The 19,744-nt window shown below is 38.1% G+C and overlaps 1 protein-coding gene across 2 annotated transcripts in view; it reads left to right on the top strand.

Annotated features, from left to right (window-relative positions):
* Positions 1 to 19,203, top strand: part of LOC137236415 (uncharacterized) — a 43,045-nt gene extending 23,842 nt beyond the window's left edge. For both annotated transcript variants that reach the window (XM_067759006.1, XM_067759007.1), the window contains exons 4-8: positions 28 to 517; positions 1,561 to 1,680; positions 5,094 to 5,258; positions 5,351 to 5,459; positions 14,270 to 19,203. In XM_067759006.1, coding sequence (XP_067615107.1) covers positions 28 to 517; positions 1,561 to 1,680; positions 5,094 to 5,258; positions 5,351 to 5,459; positions 14,270 to 14,594 — 1,209 coding nt within the window. In that variant the 3' untranslated portion in view covers positions 14,595 to 19,203. The remainder of the gene's footprint in view (positions 1 to 27; positions 518 to 1,560; positions 1,681 to 5,093; positions 5,259 to 5,350; positions 5,460 to 14,269) is intronic.
* Positions 19,204 to 19,744: the final 541 nt, after the last annotated feature.

The raw sequence follows: 19,744 nt of genomic DNA, 5'->3' as shown, positions 1-19,744 counted from the left end.
AATACATTACTTTCGTTTTTGTTAAAGGTTGTTGCAACATTTGAGAAACCGCCTGAGCCAACAACAACAACTACTACTACCACAACGACTACAACAACCCCAAAGCCTACTACAACCACATCAACTACCACAACAAAAACTACTACTAGCACAACACCGAAGCCCAACAACACCAACGCAACAACAACACTTAAGCCACCGTCACCAAATGCAACAACAACATTGCCTGTACATCGTCAACGTCGCGGTGCTGTTGCGCCACTGTTGACAGCAAATCAACCATCACCAATTAATCCAGCCGAACTAGCATTAGCACTCACTTCAAGCAATAATACCCATAGCACTGCTAATTCTAGTACTAATGCAGCATCAGGTTCCAAAAAACTTGCATTACCCATACTTATGTCACCATTATCGCTGAATGAAGAACCACCCTACAATTGTGTCAGTGGAGAATTTACTCAACGTGATCCTAAAAAGCTGCATGGTCTTTTTAAGCATTATGTCGTTGCAAAGGGTACGTAAAAATTACACAGGCCGACAGCATCTCAGACCCAGAAACCGGACTATATATTTTCGAAGGATTTTGATGCGATGAATCGAAATCTGGCCTCAAAATTGCTCTATCAGCTCTGGTTTTCGAGATATCCTAACACCGTTTTTGTCCATATTTGAGGTTATGTAGCCTTGCAGATGTTTTCTTTCACCAAAATAATAGGCTGGCATCTCTAAATGCAAGTCTTCTTCTTTCAAATGGCGTTGAGTTTGTTCAAATAAAATTTTTTTTTTCGCTGAGATATCCCAATGTTAGGTGAGTTTGCCTGCTTGTGGTGTGGTAGGGGTGGTTTCTAGGGGTTAGGGGATACGGGAGTTGACGGGTTAACAGTTGAGTTGGTTAGCCCTCTTGTGGTGTGAGATATCTATATAAAAAAGACTTATTTTAATAAAAATATGCGAGTAAACGCTGTCTTCAGGGTTAAGTGGGTTAGCCGGCTTACGGTCTGATAGGGGTGGTTTCAAGGGGATAGGGCTGTGTGTGACTTGGTACCCGAGGGTTAGGTAGTTTAGGGGTGTGGTGAGTTAGCACACTTAAAATTTTAAGAAAAATAAGACTCAATTCAAGAAAATTAGTAACCGACTATATCATGTCTATGTTATCTCAATCGATTTTCAGGTTAAGAAAAAGTTAGAAACATGAAAATTTCAAAATGCGATATCTGAGCGAAAAAAATGATATTTGAGCAAACTCAACGCCACTTGAAAGAAGAAGACTTGTATTTAAAGATGTCATCCTTTAGTTTTGATGAAAGAAAACATCTGCAAGGCTACATAACCTCAAATATGAGCAAAACCGGTGTTTTTTGCACTTTTAGGTTAGGATATCTCGAAAACCAGATAGAGCAATTCTGAGACCAGACTTGGATTCAGCGCATCAATAACCTTCTGAAATATCTAGTCTGGTTTCTGGGTCTGAATGTTGGTTAAATTTTGTCGGCCTGTGTTATTCAAATATTTAAGAACTTCGTTCCATTTCAACTGATTTATTGATTTAACTTTTAGCACCTGTTTCTGACTTCAAAGCTAATGGACAAAACTGGCTTCAACGTGGTGATATGATGCGTCTACAAGTAAATTGCAAGGGATCTCCCTCACTAGAAATGTGTATCCAAGTTTTCAATGGTGAGTGTGTTTATGTTTAATATAAGGTTGCGATCAAGAATAATGCCACGAAGTTCGAAAATTTGAGAATGTTTCAAAGTATTTTTTTAGAATTTCAGGAAAGTTTGGAGAAATCTGAAACAGGGAGAGACCACCATCTTGTACTAAAGAGAAAACTGCAGTCTCAAAAAGTTTTTTTAGCTTCTAAAAAAATATTGAAACATTTTCATGAAAGTGTTCTTTCCGCGTTTTTCGAAATCAGCTACATAGCTTTTGTATTTCGATTAATTCAAGTTTTTTCAAATTTTCGAAAATAGAAAAAATACGCAATTAACTGAAGAAATTTGCAAATAATATTTGCTAGGGAGTTTCCCTTTCAAGACATATTTCTTTATTTGAATGTATAGCTGTAGCAGAGCATAACATTTGATAAGAAAAGTCGCAAATATATTTCGTTTGAAATACATTGTATATAGTTAAATTTCGAAAATTTAACTATTTTCATTTCGTAAACTTCTCTGATCTTAATGTCTTAGCAACCGCTAAAGCTTGATCTATTATTCCTGATGATGGCTTCAGAGTAAGACTACCTACATGAGCTAGAATTATTTCGGAAAAGAAATAAAAAATTTAAATCTCAAAAGTAACCCGGTATTCGAAAAAAACGAGTTCATTATCATATAAATCTAAAAGGTAAGCAGAGTCCCGCGAATAGTTCAATAGCTGTATATCTGTAGCAGAGCATAAAATTTGATAAGAAAAGTTGCAAATATATTTCGAATTCCAAAATATAGCATTTTCAGGTCAAATGAAACTTTTTTCATTTCAAATGAAACTTTTCAAGTCAAATGAAACTTTTTTCAAGTCAAATGAAACTTTATCATTTCAAATGAAACTTTTGTCATTTTAAATGAAACTTTTTTCATTTCAAATGAAACCATACTACTAAGGTAATTGTCAATATATTTATATCGTACTTTATAATGCTATTTATCAAATTTTTCTTTAAGACAACTATTTGTAATTAACCACATTGAAGGCAAAATTTTTGCCCAAATTTTCTTTGTGAATTTAAGCTGCAGTTAAGGTCGGCTTAGTTTAACATTGCCTTTTGATCGTTTAAATTTTTTAATAGATAAGTAGCAGGGTTAAACGCTAGGCAACTTATATACTACAGTTTAACCACCCACTGAAAATAAGCACCTATATTTTTTACTTGTATCTACTCCTCTTATATATAAAGCACATTCTTCTTCTACATATACTTCGTTACTAACGTAGGAATAACGCAATGTAGAGAACAAAGAGAAGGAACAAAAGAGCATAATGTGAGCGTATTTCCTATTCACTGTCTGACACCAACTAACACATCGGTTGAATCCTCTGTATTATGCTTTTCTCTTTGACCAACGACTTACCAAACAACACAGAACGATAGCAAGGTATTGAGAGAAACATTACTTTTACCAACTATACTGTGGAGATATCTTTTTCAACTATGCTGAAAAACATAACCGTAAAAAGTGATCTTTTCTACTCTGTGGCGCAGTCACATTGCATTTCACTCGTTTGGGCCTTTGAAAACAAAAACAAATATTCCATTATTTTTCATTGTATAGTGTATTTAAATGTAATACTTAGAATATATACATTAGACTGGGTCGATTTATTAGCCGATATCGTGCCATTGATTTTTCAATAGGATTCGGGCTCAGGAAAAAAAGTTCCACTACGCATACCCAAAAAAAAATAATTTTCGAGCCTGCGAAATTTAATTTTTTTTTTACTTTTTTTCGACTTTGAGATTTTTAGTTTTTTTCATGACCTACTAAAAAAATTTTCATATGTATATTTTTTTTCTTTTTCAAAAACTGTTATCGCCAACGTTTTTAGCGGGCATTTTTGGGTCGGACAGGAAATCTTACATGAAAATTTTACAATCAAAAGAAAAAAAAAGTCAAAAAAATTAAATTTCGCAGGTACGAAAAATATTTTTTTGGGTATGCGTAGTGGAACTTTTTTCCTGAGCCCAAATCCTATCGAAAAATCGATGGACCGATATCGGCTAATAAATCGACCCAGTCTAATGTATATATTCTAAGTATTACATTTAAATACAATATACAATGAAAAATAATGGAATATTTGTTTTGGTTTTCAAAGGCCCAAACGAGTGAAATGCAATGTGACTGCGCCACAGAGTAGAAAAGATCACTTTTTACGGTTATGTTTTTCAGCATAGTTGAAAAAGATATCTCCACAGTATAGTTGGTAAAAGTAATGTTTCTCTCAATACCTTGCTATCGTTCTGTGTTGTTTGGTAAGTCGTTGGTCAAAGAGAAAAGCATAATACAGAGGATTCAACCGATGTGTTAGTTGGTGTCAGACAGTGAATAGGAAATACGCTCACATCATGCTCTTTGGTTCCTTCTCTTTGTGCTCTACATTGCGTTATTCCTACGTTAGTAACGAAGTATATGTAGAAGAAGAATGTGCTTTATATATAAGAGGAGTAGATACAAGTAAAAAATATAGGTGCTTATTTTCAGTGGGTGGTTAAGCTGTAGTATATAAGTTGCCTAGCGTTTAACCCTGCTACTTTATCTATTAAAAAATTTAAACGATCAAAAGGCAAGGTTAAACTAAGCCGACCTTAACTGCAGCTTAAATTCACAAAGAAAATTTGGGCAAAAATTTTGCCTTCAATGTGGTTAATTAGAAATAGTTGTCGTCTTAAAGAAAAGTTTGATAAATAGCATTATAAAGTACGATATAAATACATATATTGACAATTACCGTAGTAGTATGGTTTCATTTGACTTGAAAAAAGATTCATTTGACCTAAAAATGCTATATATAGTTAAATTTCGAAAATTTATATCTTTTCCGAAATAATTCTAGCTCATGTAGTCTTACTCTGAAGTCATCATCAGGAATAATTGATCAAGCTTTAGCGGTTGTTAAAAAACATTAAGATCAGAGAAGTATGAAATGAAAATAGTTAAATTTTCGAAATTAATATAAATCTCAAAAGTAACTCGGTATTCGGAAAAAAACGAGTTCAGTTGTCACATAAATCTAAAAGGTAAGCAGAGTCCCGCGAATAGTTCAAAAGTTGTGTAAATAGTTCCTTCATAAATAATTTCTATTTTCGAAGTAGGTAATTTGAATTCGTTTTGAAAATAATTAATTTTTCGAAAATGAACTTTCTAAAAGACACGAGTTTAGCAATTATGTAAATTTCAAACGTAAGCAAGTCCCATTAATGGTTAAAATATTTTATAAATAATCCAAGTTTCGAAAATACATTTGGGTAAATTTCATACGCCAGAAAAAATAATGCAAACAGGTCAATACATCGCGGTTACGTCTTTAGTACAGACATTACATGTAAATGATATGAATTAAAATATATTAATTATTTGCTTTTACAGCTCCCTACAATGCCACCGGTAATGAGACTTGTCGGTACTATTTCCCGCTTGACAAATGCGAATACAATTATACACGTTTTTTCCTTGAGAGCAAAACAATTTTATTTTTCATACGTAATGACGTCTCTGAGAAGTTGAATCAAGTTACCATAAATATCTACGAAGGTATGAGTTAACAACAGAGCATACACGTCACATTTCATTTGAAATTTGCAATCATTGTTATTAATTTTATCTTTTCATCTCGATCTCTTTAGCCAAAGTACAGTCCCAGCTATCTGTTGTAGTGGTACCTGTATCTTTCACTTTGATTGCAGTAATATTAATCGTTTTCGGTGTATCTTATTATATACAATCACGCAATCGGTAAGTTACTTAGATATTTTAAATATTTCTTGAAATTTCACTATAAATATAACTTAACTACATATGTATGTTTTGTTATAGGCGTATTAGTTAATACAATGTTTTTATGTTAATCGCTTAAAGCAAAGAATACATAATGACACTTGAACAAATAGATATACTAGGGATTTCGCGCAATAACTTCTCAAAAATCATCGTCGAATTCTGGTATCTGGTGTATTGCATTCCCATATACATAGATAGATAAATAATTAATTGAGGATCGCACTGCGACCATTGGTCTATTGTGCCCTCAGCTGCTTCACAGCACCTCATCCAAGCCGACATCTCTGATGAACCCTAGCAGTTCACCTGGCTTGAGGGATTTGATGTGAGAATGTTCTGGCCGTAGTGAGCGAAAAAACTTAGCCCTACGTCTTGAGATTGCGTCACACTCCAGGAGTACATGGTTCGCCGTCTCCGCTGATCGATCACAAAACCGACATGTGTTGTTCGATAATATACCTAGCTTTTGCATGTGACTGTTCAGTCTACAGTGTCCTATAAGAATAGCTGTTAGGATTCTTAGGTTATCTTTCGAGAGGCCTATTAATGCCCTATATCGAGTTGTGTCGTAACCCCCTAACAGTAACTTAGATTGTCTCAGGCCTGGCATATTGCGCCTGTGTTCGTCCCTCTTTTCCCCTTCTTCTACTAATAGATGCCCTCTAATTTCCTGCGGGCCTACTGTCAGGAACGGTTCAGGATCCATAGGTCGTGTCGTTGCTGCCTCTCTGGCTAGGCTGTCCGCCTGCTCATTACCCTCAACTCCCCTGTGGCCAGGAATCTAGGCCAACAGTAGTTCGTTGTGTGCTCCTAGTTTTTCCATACAAATTACAAATTATGAGAACTTAATAAACCAATTTAATTTTTTATGAATAAGAGTGTAAATGTTATATAAAAATTATATACATATGTGTAGAAATAACAAGTGGGAAAAAATATAAATACCCTCTTTAAATAAAGGCTGGGTACGATAAAATGCTCTCACCAATCCACAAGAAAGGCGATCCCTCAAAACGCGCCAGTAACCGCGGATTCAGCATTTTTAATACCGCGTATAAGGTTCTATCAAATAATCAAAATTTTAGAAATAAGGTTTTTCAATTAGAAGAAAATTTTTCTAAGCGGGGTCGCCCCTCGGCAGTGTTTGGCAAGCGCTCCGAAGGTATTTCTGCCATGAAAAGCTCTCAGTGAAAACTCATCTGCCTTGCAGATGCCGTTCGGAGTCGGCATAAAACCTGTAGGTCCAGTCCGGCTTTGTAGGGAAAATCAAGAAGAGCACGACCTTAGATCTCTTCGGAGGATATCGCACCTTACATTTATTTATTTTATAAGGTTCTATCTAGCGTACGGTGCGAAAGACTCTAAAGTCAAGTTATTGATTGGACCTTATCAGTGCGGCTTCCGACTTGCTAAATCTCCCATCGACTAGCAATATAACAGCCGTGATCGTATAACTCTGCACGTAAAACATGGTTTTCGGATTACAACATACGTACTACTTCATTCGTATTCGGCATGATGATATGTGTGAACGAGTGTTGTTGTTGTTGTTGTAGCAATGCTCGCCCCACCTAATAGCCGCAACCGGTCACAAATTGTCATCAATATCCTCTAACGGGAGTCCAAGGAAACTTGCCGTTTCAACAGGGGTGGTCCATAAGGAAAAGGGTGTTAGAGGCGTTGGTTCCACATTACAATTAAAGAGATGGTTGGTGTCATGTGGGGACACATTGCAAGCGGGGCATACATTTTGTATGTCGGGGTTGATTCTGGATAGGTAAGAGTTTAACCTGTTACAGTATCCAGAACGAGGTTGAGCAAGAGTGACACGCGTTTCCCTGGGGAGTATGCGTTCCTCTTCCGCGAGTTTTGGATAATTTTCTTTAAGTACTGGATTCACCGGACAATTCCCGGCATAAAGGTCCGACGCCTGTTTATGGAGTTCACCAAGGACCTGCTTGTGTTTTTTCACTTCATACGGCTGGGTTCTCAGGTGCCGTATTTCCTCAAAATGCTTACGGAGATGACTCCTTAAGCTCCTAGGCGGTGCTGGTTCATCAATCAGATGTCTGTTGGGATGCCCAGGTTTCTGGGTATTCAACAGGAACTGTTGGGTCAGCATCTGATTTCTCTCCCTGAGGGGGAGTATTCTCGCCTCATTATGCAGATGGTGTTCTGGGGACATAAGAAGACAGCCCGTGGTGATTCTAAGAGTAGTATTTTGGCAGGCCTGTAGTTTCTTCCAGTGGGTAATTTTTAGGCTTGGCGACCATATGGGTGACGCGTAGCACGTAATCGGCTGGCTAATTGCTTTGTATGTAGTCATGAGCGTTTCTTTTTCTTTTCCCCAGGTACTGCCAGCGAGGGATTTGAGAATTTTGTTACGGTTGTGAATTCTCGGAACAATTGCGGCTGCGTGCTCACCAAAATGTAGATCCTGATCAAACGTCACACCCAAGATTTTTGGGCGTAGTGCCATCGACGTGGATGTTCAAATTGTCGACATTTGGGACGTCCATGTTGTAAATAAGGTCGCGGAAGATTTAGTCGGTGATAATGCCAGGTTTCGCGAGGCGAAAAAATTGGAGATCAGGGAGGTAGCCGTTTATTTTATTGCATAGCACATCGATCTTTGGGCCTGGGCCTGTGGCCATTATTGTGCAGTCATCGGCGTAGGAAACGATTGTGACTCCTTCCGGTGGTGAAGGTAGCTTAGATATGTAGAAATTAAACAAAAGTGGGGATAGGACACCACCCTGTGGCACCCCTTGTTTAATTCTCCTTGATTTTGATGTTTCGTTTCTAAATTGCACCGATGCCTGCCGACCACCCAGATAATTTGCGGTCCACCTTTTAAGACATGGGGGAAGGGTAGACCCTTCCAGGTCTTGCAGTAACGAGCCATGGTTGACCGTATCAAAAGCTTTTGATAGGTCTAGCGCCACGAGTACTGTTCCATGGTGGGGGTATTGATTTAAACCGCAATTTATCTGGGTGCTAATGGCATTTAGCGCGGTGGTAGTGCTATGGAGTTTTCTGAAGCCATGCTGATGAGGGGCTAGCTGCAAATTTGCTTGGAAATAAGGGAGCAAAATGGCTTCAAGCGTCTTTGCCACTGGCGATAGGAGAGATATCGGACGATACGACCCACCTATGTTAGCTGGCTTCCCAGGCTTTAGTAGCGGGACCACCTTGGCCATTTTCCATTTCTCGGGTATGACAAAGGTGGAAAGAGACAGGTTGAAGACATGCGCTAAATATTTGAAACCCTCTTTCCCTAGGCTTTTAAGCATCGGCATGGCTATGCCGTCTGGGCCCACTGCTTTGGATGGTTTAGCACGACCAATGGCGTCCTCAACCTCTTTAGCGGTGATGGTGATTGGTGACGCGCTGAATTTGTGTGTATTGGCTCTCCGTCTATCTTTGTCGACCGTAGGATGCATTATATATTGTCGGCAAAAAGCGCTCGCGCATTTTTTCGCATCCGACAGCACTTTGTCGCCAAAGGCGATGGAAACTTTGTTGTTGTTGTTGTAGCGATTAGGTTACTCCCCGAAGGCTTCGGGGAGTGTTATCGACGTAATGGTCCTTTGTCGGATACAGATCCGATACGCTCCGGTAACACAGCACCATTAAGGTGCTGGCCCGACCATCTCGGGAACGATTTATATGGCCACATTGAACCTTCAGGCCATCCCTCCCTCCCCACCACCAAGTTCCATGAGGAGCTTGGGGGTCGCCAGAGCCTCGTCTGTTAGTGAAACGGGATTCGCCGCTCGAAGGTGAGGTTGACAATTGGGTTGGAGAAGCTATATATTGCGCTACACAACCCCTTGTAACTTGAAACTTTGTCTTTGTGCTTAGTCGGATTCGATAGGGACTTTACGGTCGACCAAAGTTTACCCACACCGGGAGAGAGGTTACAATCTCTTAGGTGCTCCTCCCATTATGCCCGCTTTTGTTCATCCACAAGCAATCTGATGCGTTGGTTTATATCCCTTATTTGGGGGTCGCCTGGATCAAGCTGTCTTATAAGGTCACGTTCTCTCGCTAAGTTTGCGGCCCCCGCCGGGAAGTGGGCCGGATTTCGGGAATTCTCCCGGCGGGAATGAAACGTGCCGAGGCAGATTCAATGACCTTACGGAAGGCACGCTCCCCTTGGAGGGCATCAGTCGGGATAGGGAGGGCAGCAAAGCGGTTGTCTGTAAAGGATTTATATTCTTTCCACTTTCCTTTTTTGAAGTTTATGAAAGTGCGTTTTTCAGTGACGATGAAGTCGGCGGTACGCTCGAGCGAAATAAGTATGGGCAGGTGGTCGGATGCCAATGTTACCATCGGCTGCCAGTTGACGCAGTTTACGAGTTCTGCGCTCACGATTGAGATATCTGGCGAGCTGTGACATCTTCCTACCATACGTGTGGGGGCGTCTCCGTTTATTGTGCAGAACGTCGTTTCTTCTATTTGATCCGCCAACATCTCACCCCTACTGTCCGCCCGCAAGTTTGAATGCCATAGATCATGATGGGCGTTGAAATCGCCTAAGATAATGCGATTGTTGCCAGTGAGTAAGGCCCTGATATTAGGGCGCTATCCACTGGGGCAACAGGTGGCAGGAGGGATGTAGATGTTGATGATTTCTAGGTTTGCATCGTGTGACCGGACAGATAGGCCTTGACGTTCTAAGACATTGTCCCTGCGGTCGATGCCAGGATCAAATATATAATATTGCACAGAGTGGCGTATGATAAACGCGAGGCCGCCTCCATTTCCGCTCTCACGGTCTTTCCTGTGGACATTATACCCAGAGCAGGTCTGCAATGCAGATCTTGCTGTGAGTTTAGTCTCTTGAATCGCAGCAATGCGGATGTTGTGCCGCTTCATGAAATCGACTATCTCCGTAATCTTCCCAGTTAGTCCATTACAGTTTAACTGCAGAATTCTGAAGTGCATAAGGGGAGACGCCGCCACTCTGGGGGTAAGTGACGGGTGACCACGCCTGGGTTGTGGAAGGCCAGGACGCAATTGCTGTTGTGGCTCTGGGACTGGGCGTCCTTGGGCAAGCATTGGGGTACCCGGATGATTTGGGTTTGCGACCTGGCAACATGGCGCGATGAAACCCGTCGGGGGGTTGCCGTCGCGGAGACCAGAACATCTAGGAAAGTGGCACCACCCAAGGCAGGAGCTGCATTGGGCGGATGTCGCAAACCTATATATTCTGTGCTGGCAGACGGTGCAAACGGAGGTAGGGACTAAGAGTCTGTTTCCCTCACCTGCACGATTGCTGCCGGAAAAGAGGGGGGAGAAGACGGGGGCAGGGGCTGATGCTCAGCATTGCTACCAACTCTACTACGAAGGTAGTAGTTATGAGTGGTATCAGCTGTTTGAGTTGTTGGCGCCGTGGGGCGCGAGCAGCAGCGGGTACTTGTTGTGGCTTGCAGAGCAGCGGGAAGGTAGTGGGGGGGGGGGGGGGCGCTTAGGCGTGAACGAGTAATTGAACCTAATCGCTGAATTGAATATACGACTGATCACAATTTGCTTTCGTATCGTATTAGATCCGTGATCGTGTGTTACGACTCGGCCCCGGATCTTCACAATGCTCAAGATCCTCGAGAAGATTCATGATAAAAGAATTGATACTCACCATATTTTTATCAACTTCAAATCAGCATTTGGCAGCGCGAAAGAAGTTACTTGTTCGCTGTTATGTCTGAAGATCCTTTTAAAGTTAATAAGGCCCTGCCAAATGACGATGAGCAACACCTCTGTGAAGGACTTCGTCTATTTAGTTAGTTACAATGTCAGCTTATAAATCAAACGGTGAATAACTCTTGTTTTTTTTTTAATTGAGTAGGCATTCAAGGATCAAAGTCCTCTTTCGACGAACAAAATTTACGCCCTACAAGTCGCTCATCATACCTGTCCAGTAAAGCTCAAAACAATGGACGGTGTCGAGAGAAGATGAGATGTTATGCGAATGGACAAAGATGCTCCACCCAAGAAAGTATTTGAGTCGACGCAGCAGTTTGGAAGCAGAGGAAGGGGTCGAGGCAGATGGAGAAGACTTGAACTCCCTTGGTGCTCTTGTTGTTGCTGTTATAGCGAGGACACTCCTCGAAGGTTGTGGGGATTGTTATCGATGTTGATAGTCGTTTGCCGGATATTTGGATCCGGTAGGTAACGGTAACAAGCACCATTAATGTACTAGCGGGTTAGCTCCATTAAATTACTAGCCCGCAGCAGGTGTATTCTAAGCCCCCTAACCGGTGTGTTCCTGATGCCCGGGAGCTCATCATAACAAAAACTTGCTATTGGCTCCCAGATCACTTAGGGCTCCAATGTATTCATCCACTAGCTATTTTTATTATTGTATAAGACTGTAATGCACTTAGGGCTGCCTGGTTCTCTGACATAACGAGCATACTCCTCGAGGATAAGCCTCGAAAATAGTGGGGTAACATTCCATTGATATCGATTTCTCGCAGTTCGGCACATCGATGCCAGCGCGCCTTTTTTCGCCATCAAATTTTGATCCATACGTGAACCAGACCTCTGTCTCAGTTTCAGTATATAGACTCCCTGTTTCCCTAAGAATTCTGTTCACAATGGACACCTTAAAATTCCCCGAGATTCGGAGCATATACGCCATTGCATTCTATGAATTTTCGTTTTACTTTCATATGCCCTGTTATGTTTCCGCTCTTTAGTTAGGTATTAGGTATTCCCACTAAGTGCATTAGCAGAGGACGTTATCATCGCAACCGTTCCGATGCAGTTAGCTTAGTTTTGTTATTGCTGTTCTTTTTTGCGTGGTCTTCAGTCACCAAACTAATGAAGCATAGGGGACTATTGGCTTCACAACAGTATTAAGTGCCCAGTATACAATTTTGGCAGCTAGCTCCCATGTTTTGCCATAGAGTCGAGTGCAGGCGAAGATGGCTCTTGTTGACTTGAGTACTAGTATCTGGGCGACCGAGCTTTGCTCGGCAATCATCGAGTACGCCGCATAACATACTTTGTTCTATATGCTATCATTAATCAACCTCTACTGTTTTTATATGTACATATATTATATACATTTACTTACCAATATTTGATTTCCTTAAATATAGATTTCAAAAACATATCAAACACTAACCGCAAAATGAACTGGAATGAAAAATTTTAAATAGTATAAGGGATTGTTATGACAATTAGTGAAATCGAGAACCAAGTTATTTAGGTCGAGTATCTTCATGCGCCGAATTATTAATTTAAACATTTTTTTAGTTATATACTATGAAAGTCTCACAATTTTGTTACATTTCAAAAACTTGTAAATGTCACGAATGACAACTATCAGTTAGTTTAATTAAATGTCAACTTACTTCCCTAAGCGCCATCTGTTGGTAAGTAGTTAAATGTTTAGATGTTATTTTCAAATTGAACATATGCCTCTAGTGTTCAACGGGAGCTAATTACCATGGTGAGATATCTTTTTGCTACGGTGAGAAATCTTTCTAATAGTAATCTGTAAGAAATTGGCATTATTCATTTCATATTTGCCAAAAATATGCATTTAAATATATTTTGCTAGAATTTGCCACGGTGCCTTGATATTGCATTTCAATTTTATTAGCGTGTGTGAAATTAAGAAAATTAAGTCGAATCATGTGTAAGATTTGTTTATGAAGATTTTTTACTTTAATGTTCTCCTTTAAAGCTTTAATAGAATATGAGTAAGTATAGTACTATTTCGTCTAACTACCTCAACCCTAAATAGCAACACTACTCAAAAATTCCCTATTGTAATGCGGAGTGAAATACCTTTCGTTTGATACCCATATCGGCATATTTCATGCAATTTTTTTTTTCGAATAGGTGGCAACCCTTTATGGCAACCTTACTCAAAAATGTTCCTATTGTAATGCGGAGTGAAATACCTTTCGTTTGATACCCATAATGGCGTATTTCATGCAATTTTTTTTTAATTTCGAATAGGTGGCAACTCTAAATGGCAACCCCACTCAAAAATTGCCCTATTGTAATGGGGAGTGAAATACCTTTCGTTTGATACCAATATCGCCATATCTCATAAATTTTTTTAATTTCGTGTAGGTGGCAACCCTACACAAAAATGTCCCTATTCTAATGCTGAGTGAAATACCTTTCGTTTAATACACATATCGGCATATCATGCATTTTTGTTTTTAATTTCGAATAGGTGGCAACCTTAAATTGCAACCCTACTCAAAAATATCCCTATTGTAATGCGGAGTGAAATACCTTTCGTTTCATACCCATATCGGCATATCTCATGCAATTTTTTTAATTTCGAATAGGTGGCAACCCTAAATGGTAACCCTACTAAAAAATGTCCCTATTGTAATGCGGAGTGAAATACCTTTCGTTTGATACCCATATCGGCATACCTCATGCAATTTTTTTTTTTTAATTTCGAATAGGTGGCAACCTTGTGAAACATTCTGAGTGGCAGCACCTAAGTTGAAAGTCTTAGAAGGTGATACATTATCTCTGTGCCAAATTTCATTTAAATCGGTTGAGCCGTTCCCGAGATCGTTCGGCTATACAAATATACAAGAATTGCTCGTTTAAAGTTTAAGATGAGTATGATCTCCCCTTAACTGCCAGCTATGAGTTTGCAAAATTTTCTTGCAATTTGATCAGTAGTTTGGTAGCTTATAAAATATGTACAAACAAACAAAAAAAAAACACGGTTTTTATAGGATATTTCTCACATCAATAAATGCATCACTTTGTCATTTCAGCTTTACGGTAGAGGTAGCCGATTTCAATTTTGGTGAAACACAATCTGTTGATATGGAATATAAAACGTTCCAGCAGAGACTTGTTGAAAGCATACAAGAAGTATGGCCATGGCGACAACTCTATACGGAATTTGGATCCGATATGGAACCGGAACTAGATCACAATGGGGGCATTGGTGGAGCGTTTGACAACAGTGAACAACAGCAACAAGGCAATTCTTTAATGGAAACTGAAAGTAATATCACTCCTACAACTACAAACGCCGCTAATGGCAATACAGCTATCGATAGTAATTTAAGATATAATTCGATGACTTTAAAATAGAAAATTTAATAGTGAATAAGTTTTTTTTTTTGTTTTTTGTCTACAATTTTTATGTAAACTATTCCCCACGCAGGATTTTGTTGCGAATTTTTGTGTGCTAAATATTTTTGTATGTAGCGAATTTTCGAGAACAAAGAAATTGTAATGTTGCGGTAATAAATATGATATGTGGGTAGATATGAAAATCCTTAATGCAATATTAATGTATCTCTTTATCAACGGTTGAGTGAAAGATCGCTCAATTGTTGTTGTTGTTGTTGTAGCGATAAGGTTGCTCCCCGAAGGCTTTGGAGAGTGTTATCGATGTGATGGTCCTTTGCCGGATAAAGATCCGGTACGCTCCGGTACCACAGCACCATTAAGGTGCTAGCCCGACCATCTCGGGAACGATTTATGTGGCCACATTAAACCTTCAGGTCATTCCCCCCTCCCCACCCCCAAGTTCCATGAGGAGCTTGTGGTCGCCAGAGCCTCGTCTGTTAGTGAAACAGGATTCGCCGCGGATAGGTGAGGTTGACAATTGGGTTCGGATGCTATATATTGCGCTGGCAACCTGAAGGGTTGCGTTACACAACCCCTTGAATCTGGTATTTTAGTCGCCTCTTACGACAGGCATACTTACCGCGGGTATATTCTGATCCCCTAACCCGCTGGAGCAAGATCGCTCAATGTCAACTATTGGTTCGAAAAAGCTTAATCTGCAGCACATAACAAAATTGTGTTAAAAAGGCGTTATCTCAGCTACTGAAACTACACTGAAAGAAAAAGACTGGTAAAATCAACCGAAATTTCTGTAAATTTTTACCCTTCGCAACAAGATGTTGAATCAACTGCGCACAAATCGTTGATTCGTAATTGACCGTTTTAGTAGTCAAATGAACAAAAAAAAGTTGCGACAGCTTTGTACGAAAGTACCTATGTTGACATGTACATACATACGTAAATATGTGAATACATAAATACGCATGCTTGCTACATATACATACATATGTACGCACTTACTAACCGAACTTCAATTGGGCGTACATCAAATATGCTGGCACACATTAAACATTATACACTTTATTATTTTGTTTTATTAAACGCATTTTCCCCAAATTTTATATTTTATAATTGATTTAATTTATACTTTTGAATTTCGTTTTGCAAACAGAAATGAAAATAGTAGTCACAAAACTTATTCTCAATTCTTTTAGTTGCAGCTCAGCTCATTCTCAATTTCTTCTCTCGCATGTAGTTGCCACACTTGATTGTTTCGAACAAAACTTTTAGTATAAATGTTTGACATACATTTTAAATAGAGAACTTGTAAGTTATAGAAAAGTAAAGAATCAAATCGCAGGAAGGTAATTCACCACTGGAGTAACTTTACATGTAATTCGGCAAGTTTAATTTTCGTAACACTTTAAGTTGAAACGATTCCAAAACAACTCAAACTTTTATGTTGTCAGAAACATCAACATTAAAAAAGGAGGTTTTTTATTATCTTATTAGATTCGTTCGCGTGAGTGAAAATTCGTAAAAACTTGAACAAAATGTTACTAACTTTGGAAAAATCCTGTTCGTTCAAACAAAACTTTTGCAACAGGAGGGCGCAATTTTGCAGTTCGCTTCGAGGAGAAGTTGCAAAATTGTACCCGATAAATAGGTGTCCCGGTATCTCATAATTTTTTGCACAGTAAATTCAGAAAAGGGTTTTCGTTTTGTATTGATGACTGAAAAACTAGTTTTTGGTTGTTTTCCCATTTTGTGTGTTTTTTCAATTTGGTGGTTTTCTATTTTGGTGTTTTTTTTTTTTAACAAGTTGCACCATCGTCATAAGTACAAAGTGAGCGCAGTGAGCGTAAAATTCTCTTTGAAATTTGCTCATATATCGACTGTGGATCGCTGTTGAAATGACCAATGAGATCAGTTGTGTTAGCAGAAAAATCATTTAGATTGATTAGGAATCTGTCAATTTTACAGAATTTTGTTAACTTAAGAGCGACAATTTCTCTTCTGTTAAAATGACTAAACTAATTTGTTCGCTTGGCAAAGAACTCGGCCGAATTAATCATAATTCAATAAATTTCACCGAATCTCCGTTAAGTCAAGAACAACAGAACCGATTTGTTAATGTACCATTTCTTTCAGTGTATATATCTCAGCAGCAAACTATGAGATAAAGCGTTCCTGGAGAATGTGCTGCCGTTTTTGAAGTAGCAACCAATATAGGATGTACTTAGCATTACTCATATATATATTTCAATGGTGAAATAATTTTTAATTGGAATGTCACTCTATCTTGGCTGCCTTTTCGAAAATGCTCAATCTCAGAAAATTTTGAAAACGCACTACTTCCGAATTTTAGTCAGAAACGCCCTATCTCAGAACTTGTTATTATAAAACAATCTACACATACATTCAATACATTTTGATTTTAAACAGGGCGTTCTTCAAACGAATTTTGAGCAAGGTTGCATCGTAACATTAATTTTCATGTTATTCAAATTCAATAGTTTCCGTTCGCGGCGAAACGAAACGATATCATTTCGTTACGTTAGTTTTGATTTTTAACGAAGCGAAATGACATCGTTTCGTTTGTTGAGCATCCTTGATTCCGAGATAGCTCATTTATGAAAAAAATCCTGAGATAAGGCTTTTTGTGTAAAATATTCTGAGATTTGGTGATACTCGATTCAGCAATTGATTTTCTTATACAATTTTTTTTCGAATGCCGCAATACAAATATCGGTAGCCTTTTCTTTTTTTCTATGCTCACAAGAGCTTTGCTTTGTTAGCGTTTCATTTATATATTATATTTTGTGATTTAGCACACATACCTATCTATATATTTACACTACTTTATAATTTAGAAATTATTGTTAAAAAAACATAAAAAAATATACTTATAACTTTCACTTTTATGTTTTAAAAATATTTTTTGTTAGCTTATTTATATAATATCTTTACGTATTTTGTTTCTTTTTTTATATGTCAATATTATAGTTTCGTATTTAAATAAGAAGTGTATTAAAATCCCTTAAGCACACAATATTTAATCAAAAATTATATATACTTTTCGATTTTTTTTGTATTTTCGAATGAGTTGTGTGAGTGTTGACAGAAAATTTAATAAAGTAAAGCTTGCGAAAAAAATGTATTGTAAAATATTGAATGTCCATATTTGCCAAATCTTAAACAATTAAATAAACAGTTGCACACAAAAATTTGAACACTAACGTTTTTTTTTTTTTTTTAATGCAAAGGAACGTTGTGAAATCCAACTAATGGCGGATTCGAAATTGAAACCTTCACATTAGATTTGTTTTTGGTTTACACGTTTTATTCAAATGTTCAGATAAAGACTTAAGAATCCATCACCGATATGCATATTAGACTGGGTCGATTAATTCACCGATATCGCGTCATCGATTTTTCGATAGGATTTGGGCTCAGGAAAAAAAGTTGCACTACGCATGTGATAGATAGAAGTAGCAAAACAGAATCACACACAAAAATGTATCACACTATGCGACAAAATCAACTTCTTTTCTGGGTATTGGACCAAACCAACTTGGAGATTGAGGCTTAAGTATAAAAAGTACTATCTCCATTTTTCGAAGTTAGCCTCCAAAAAATAGATATCGGCTTTCGAAGTTCGAAATTCTACATTTCGAGATTTAAATTTTTTTTTGTTAACTAAAAGAAAAAGGCGGCCCACGACCACATTTTTATTTTTTTAATTTGCGCGTTAAAAAAAATTAAATTTCGAAATGTAGAATTTCGAACTTCGAAAGCCGATATCTATTTTTTGGAGGCTAACTTCGAAAAATGGAGATAGTACTTTGTCTACATAAGCCTCAATCTCTACAAAAAAGTAGGTTTTGTCCAATACCCAGCCGGCTGTTGCACAGTGTTATTTACACTTACCAAACCAAACAATATGATATTTAGAATGAGCTAAAAAGATGGAAGCAATACAATTTAATACGTATTTTTTACAAAACTCAATCTTTTTATATACTACACAACAACAATGCTAATCACATTTTATTATATAAATAAATAGATATTGTAATTGTATTTGGAGAATATGTAAGCGAAATATGCAAATATGCCACGGTTACAAATTCAATTATCTTGAAAATCTTAAAAAACAAAATTATAAATAGTAATTGTATGTTGAAAAACTTAAAGAAATCGGTACATAGTAGTGTACTTCAGAACCTTTATAATAATCATGCAATTACACACACATTTAAACCAGTGATGCACAACGCCGGCAGAGCTTCGAATACAAACGCTACTATTTGTAGTAGTATATGGAGAATGTTTGAGCATAGAATTCGCGCATGAGATGTTTACTGCTTGAAATACAATCTAAAACTGATTGCCAACGCTTGCTTTATGAATCTTTGTCGCGCGCTCACACGACATGTAGATGAACGCCGAATAGTTTGCCGAGGCTCTACAAAGCTCTCCAGTGCACCACTGATTTAAACATAAATAACATAAAAAATATCGCCTAAACACCTATACTTACAAGTATGCATGTATGTAAGTGCATATTACAACTGTAAATAAAATATAAAAAATATAAAATAAATGCAAAATTTTAAATACATAATGTGCTTTTACTTACTTCCAATAAGAGAGTCTATCTCAAGAAGAACACAACTGGGATGAACAACTAAGCAGCTATATTTGCAATCTCCACCACATCTGTGGCATTCTGATGATCTACAGGCAGACAGTGGAGGTGATATATACATACACACATTGCACATAAGGCATAAAAAATGTCCCCGAGAGGGTCCGAAATATGAGGCCCGATCCATAGTTTTTTTGCACAGAACATCTTTCTGCGTTGACGGCCTTCGGGCGCGATTTGTAAAAGTAACACTGAGTGGATCCAACGCCTTTCTGCATTGGTGTGTACAAAAAATCCGGAAAAATAATTATAATAATAATAAATTTAAAATTTTTGTTTTCGGATTCTAAAATCGGAGGTCGAAACGTGTCTTTTGATACGAACTTTAAAAATTTTTGTTAGAAATTAGGTGGTGAACAGTAGGCCGGGTCGATTTGTGGAGAGGCAAAAAAATCGCCCATTGTTCTGTGAAAATCATATTCTAGGGATCAAAATAAGAAACATTGCCGAAGTAACC

This window comes from Eurosta solidaginis, chromosome 1 (genome assembly GCF_040869045.1).
Source record: "Eurosta solidaginis isolate ZX-2024a chromosome 1, ASM4086904v1, whole genome shotgun sequence".
Lineage (NCBI taxonomy): Eukaryota > Metazoa > Arthropoda > Insecta > Diptera > Tephritidae > Eurosta > Eurosta solidaginis.
Note: the sequence above shows the minus strand (reverse complement) of the source record. Positions and strands in the feature narration are given on the sequence as shown.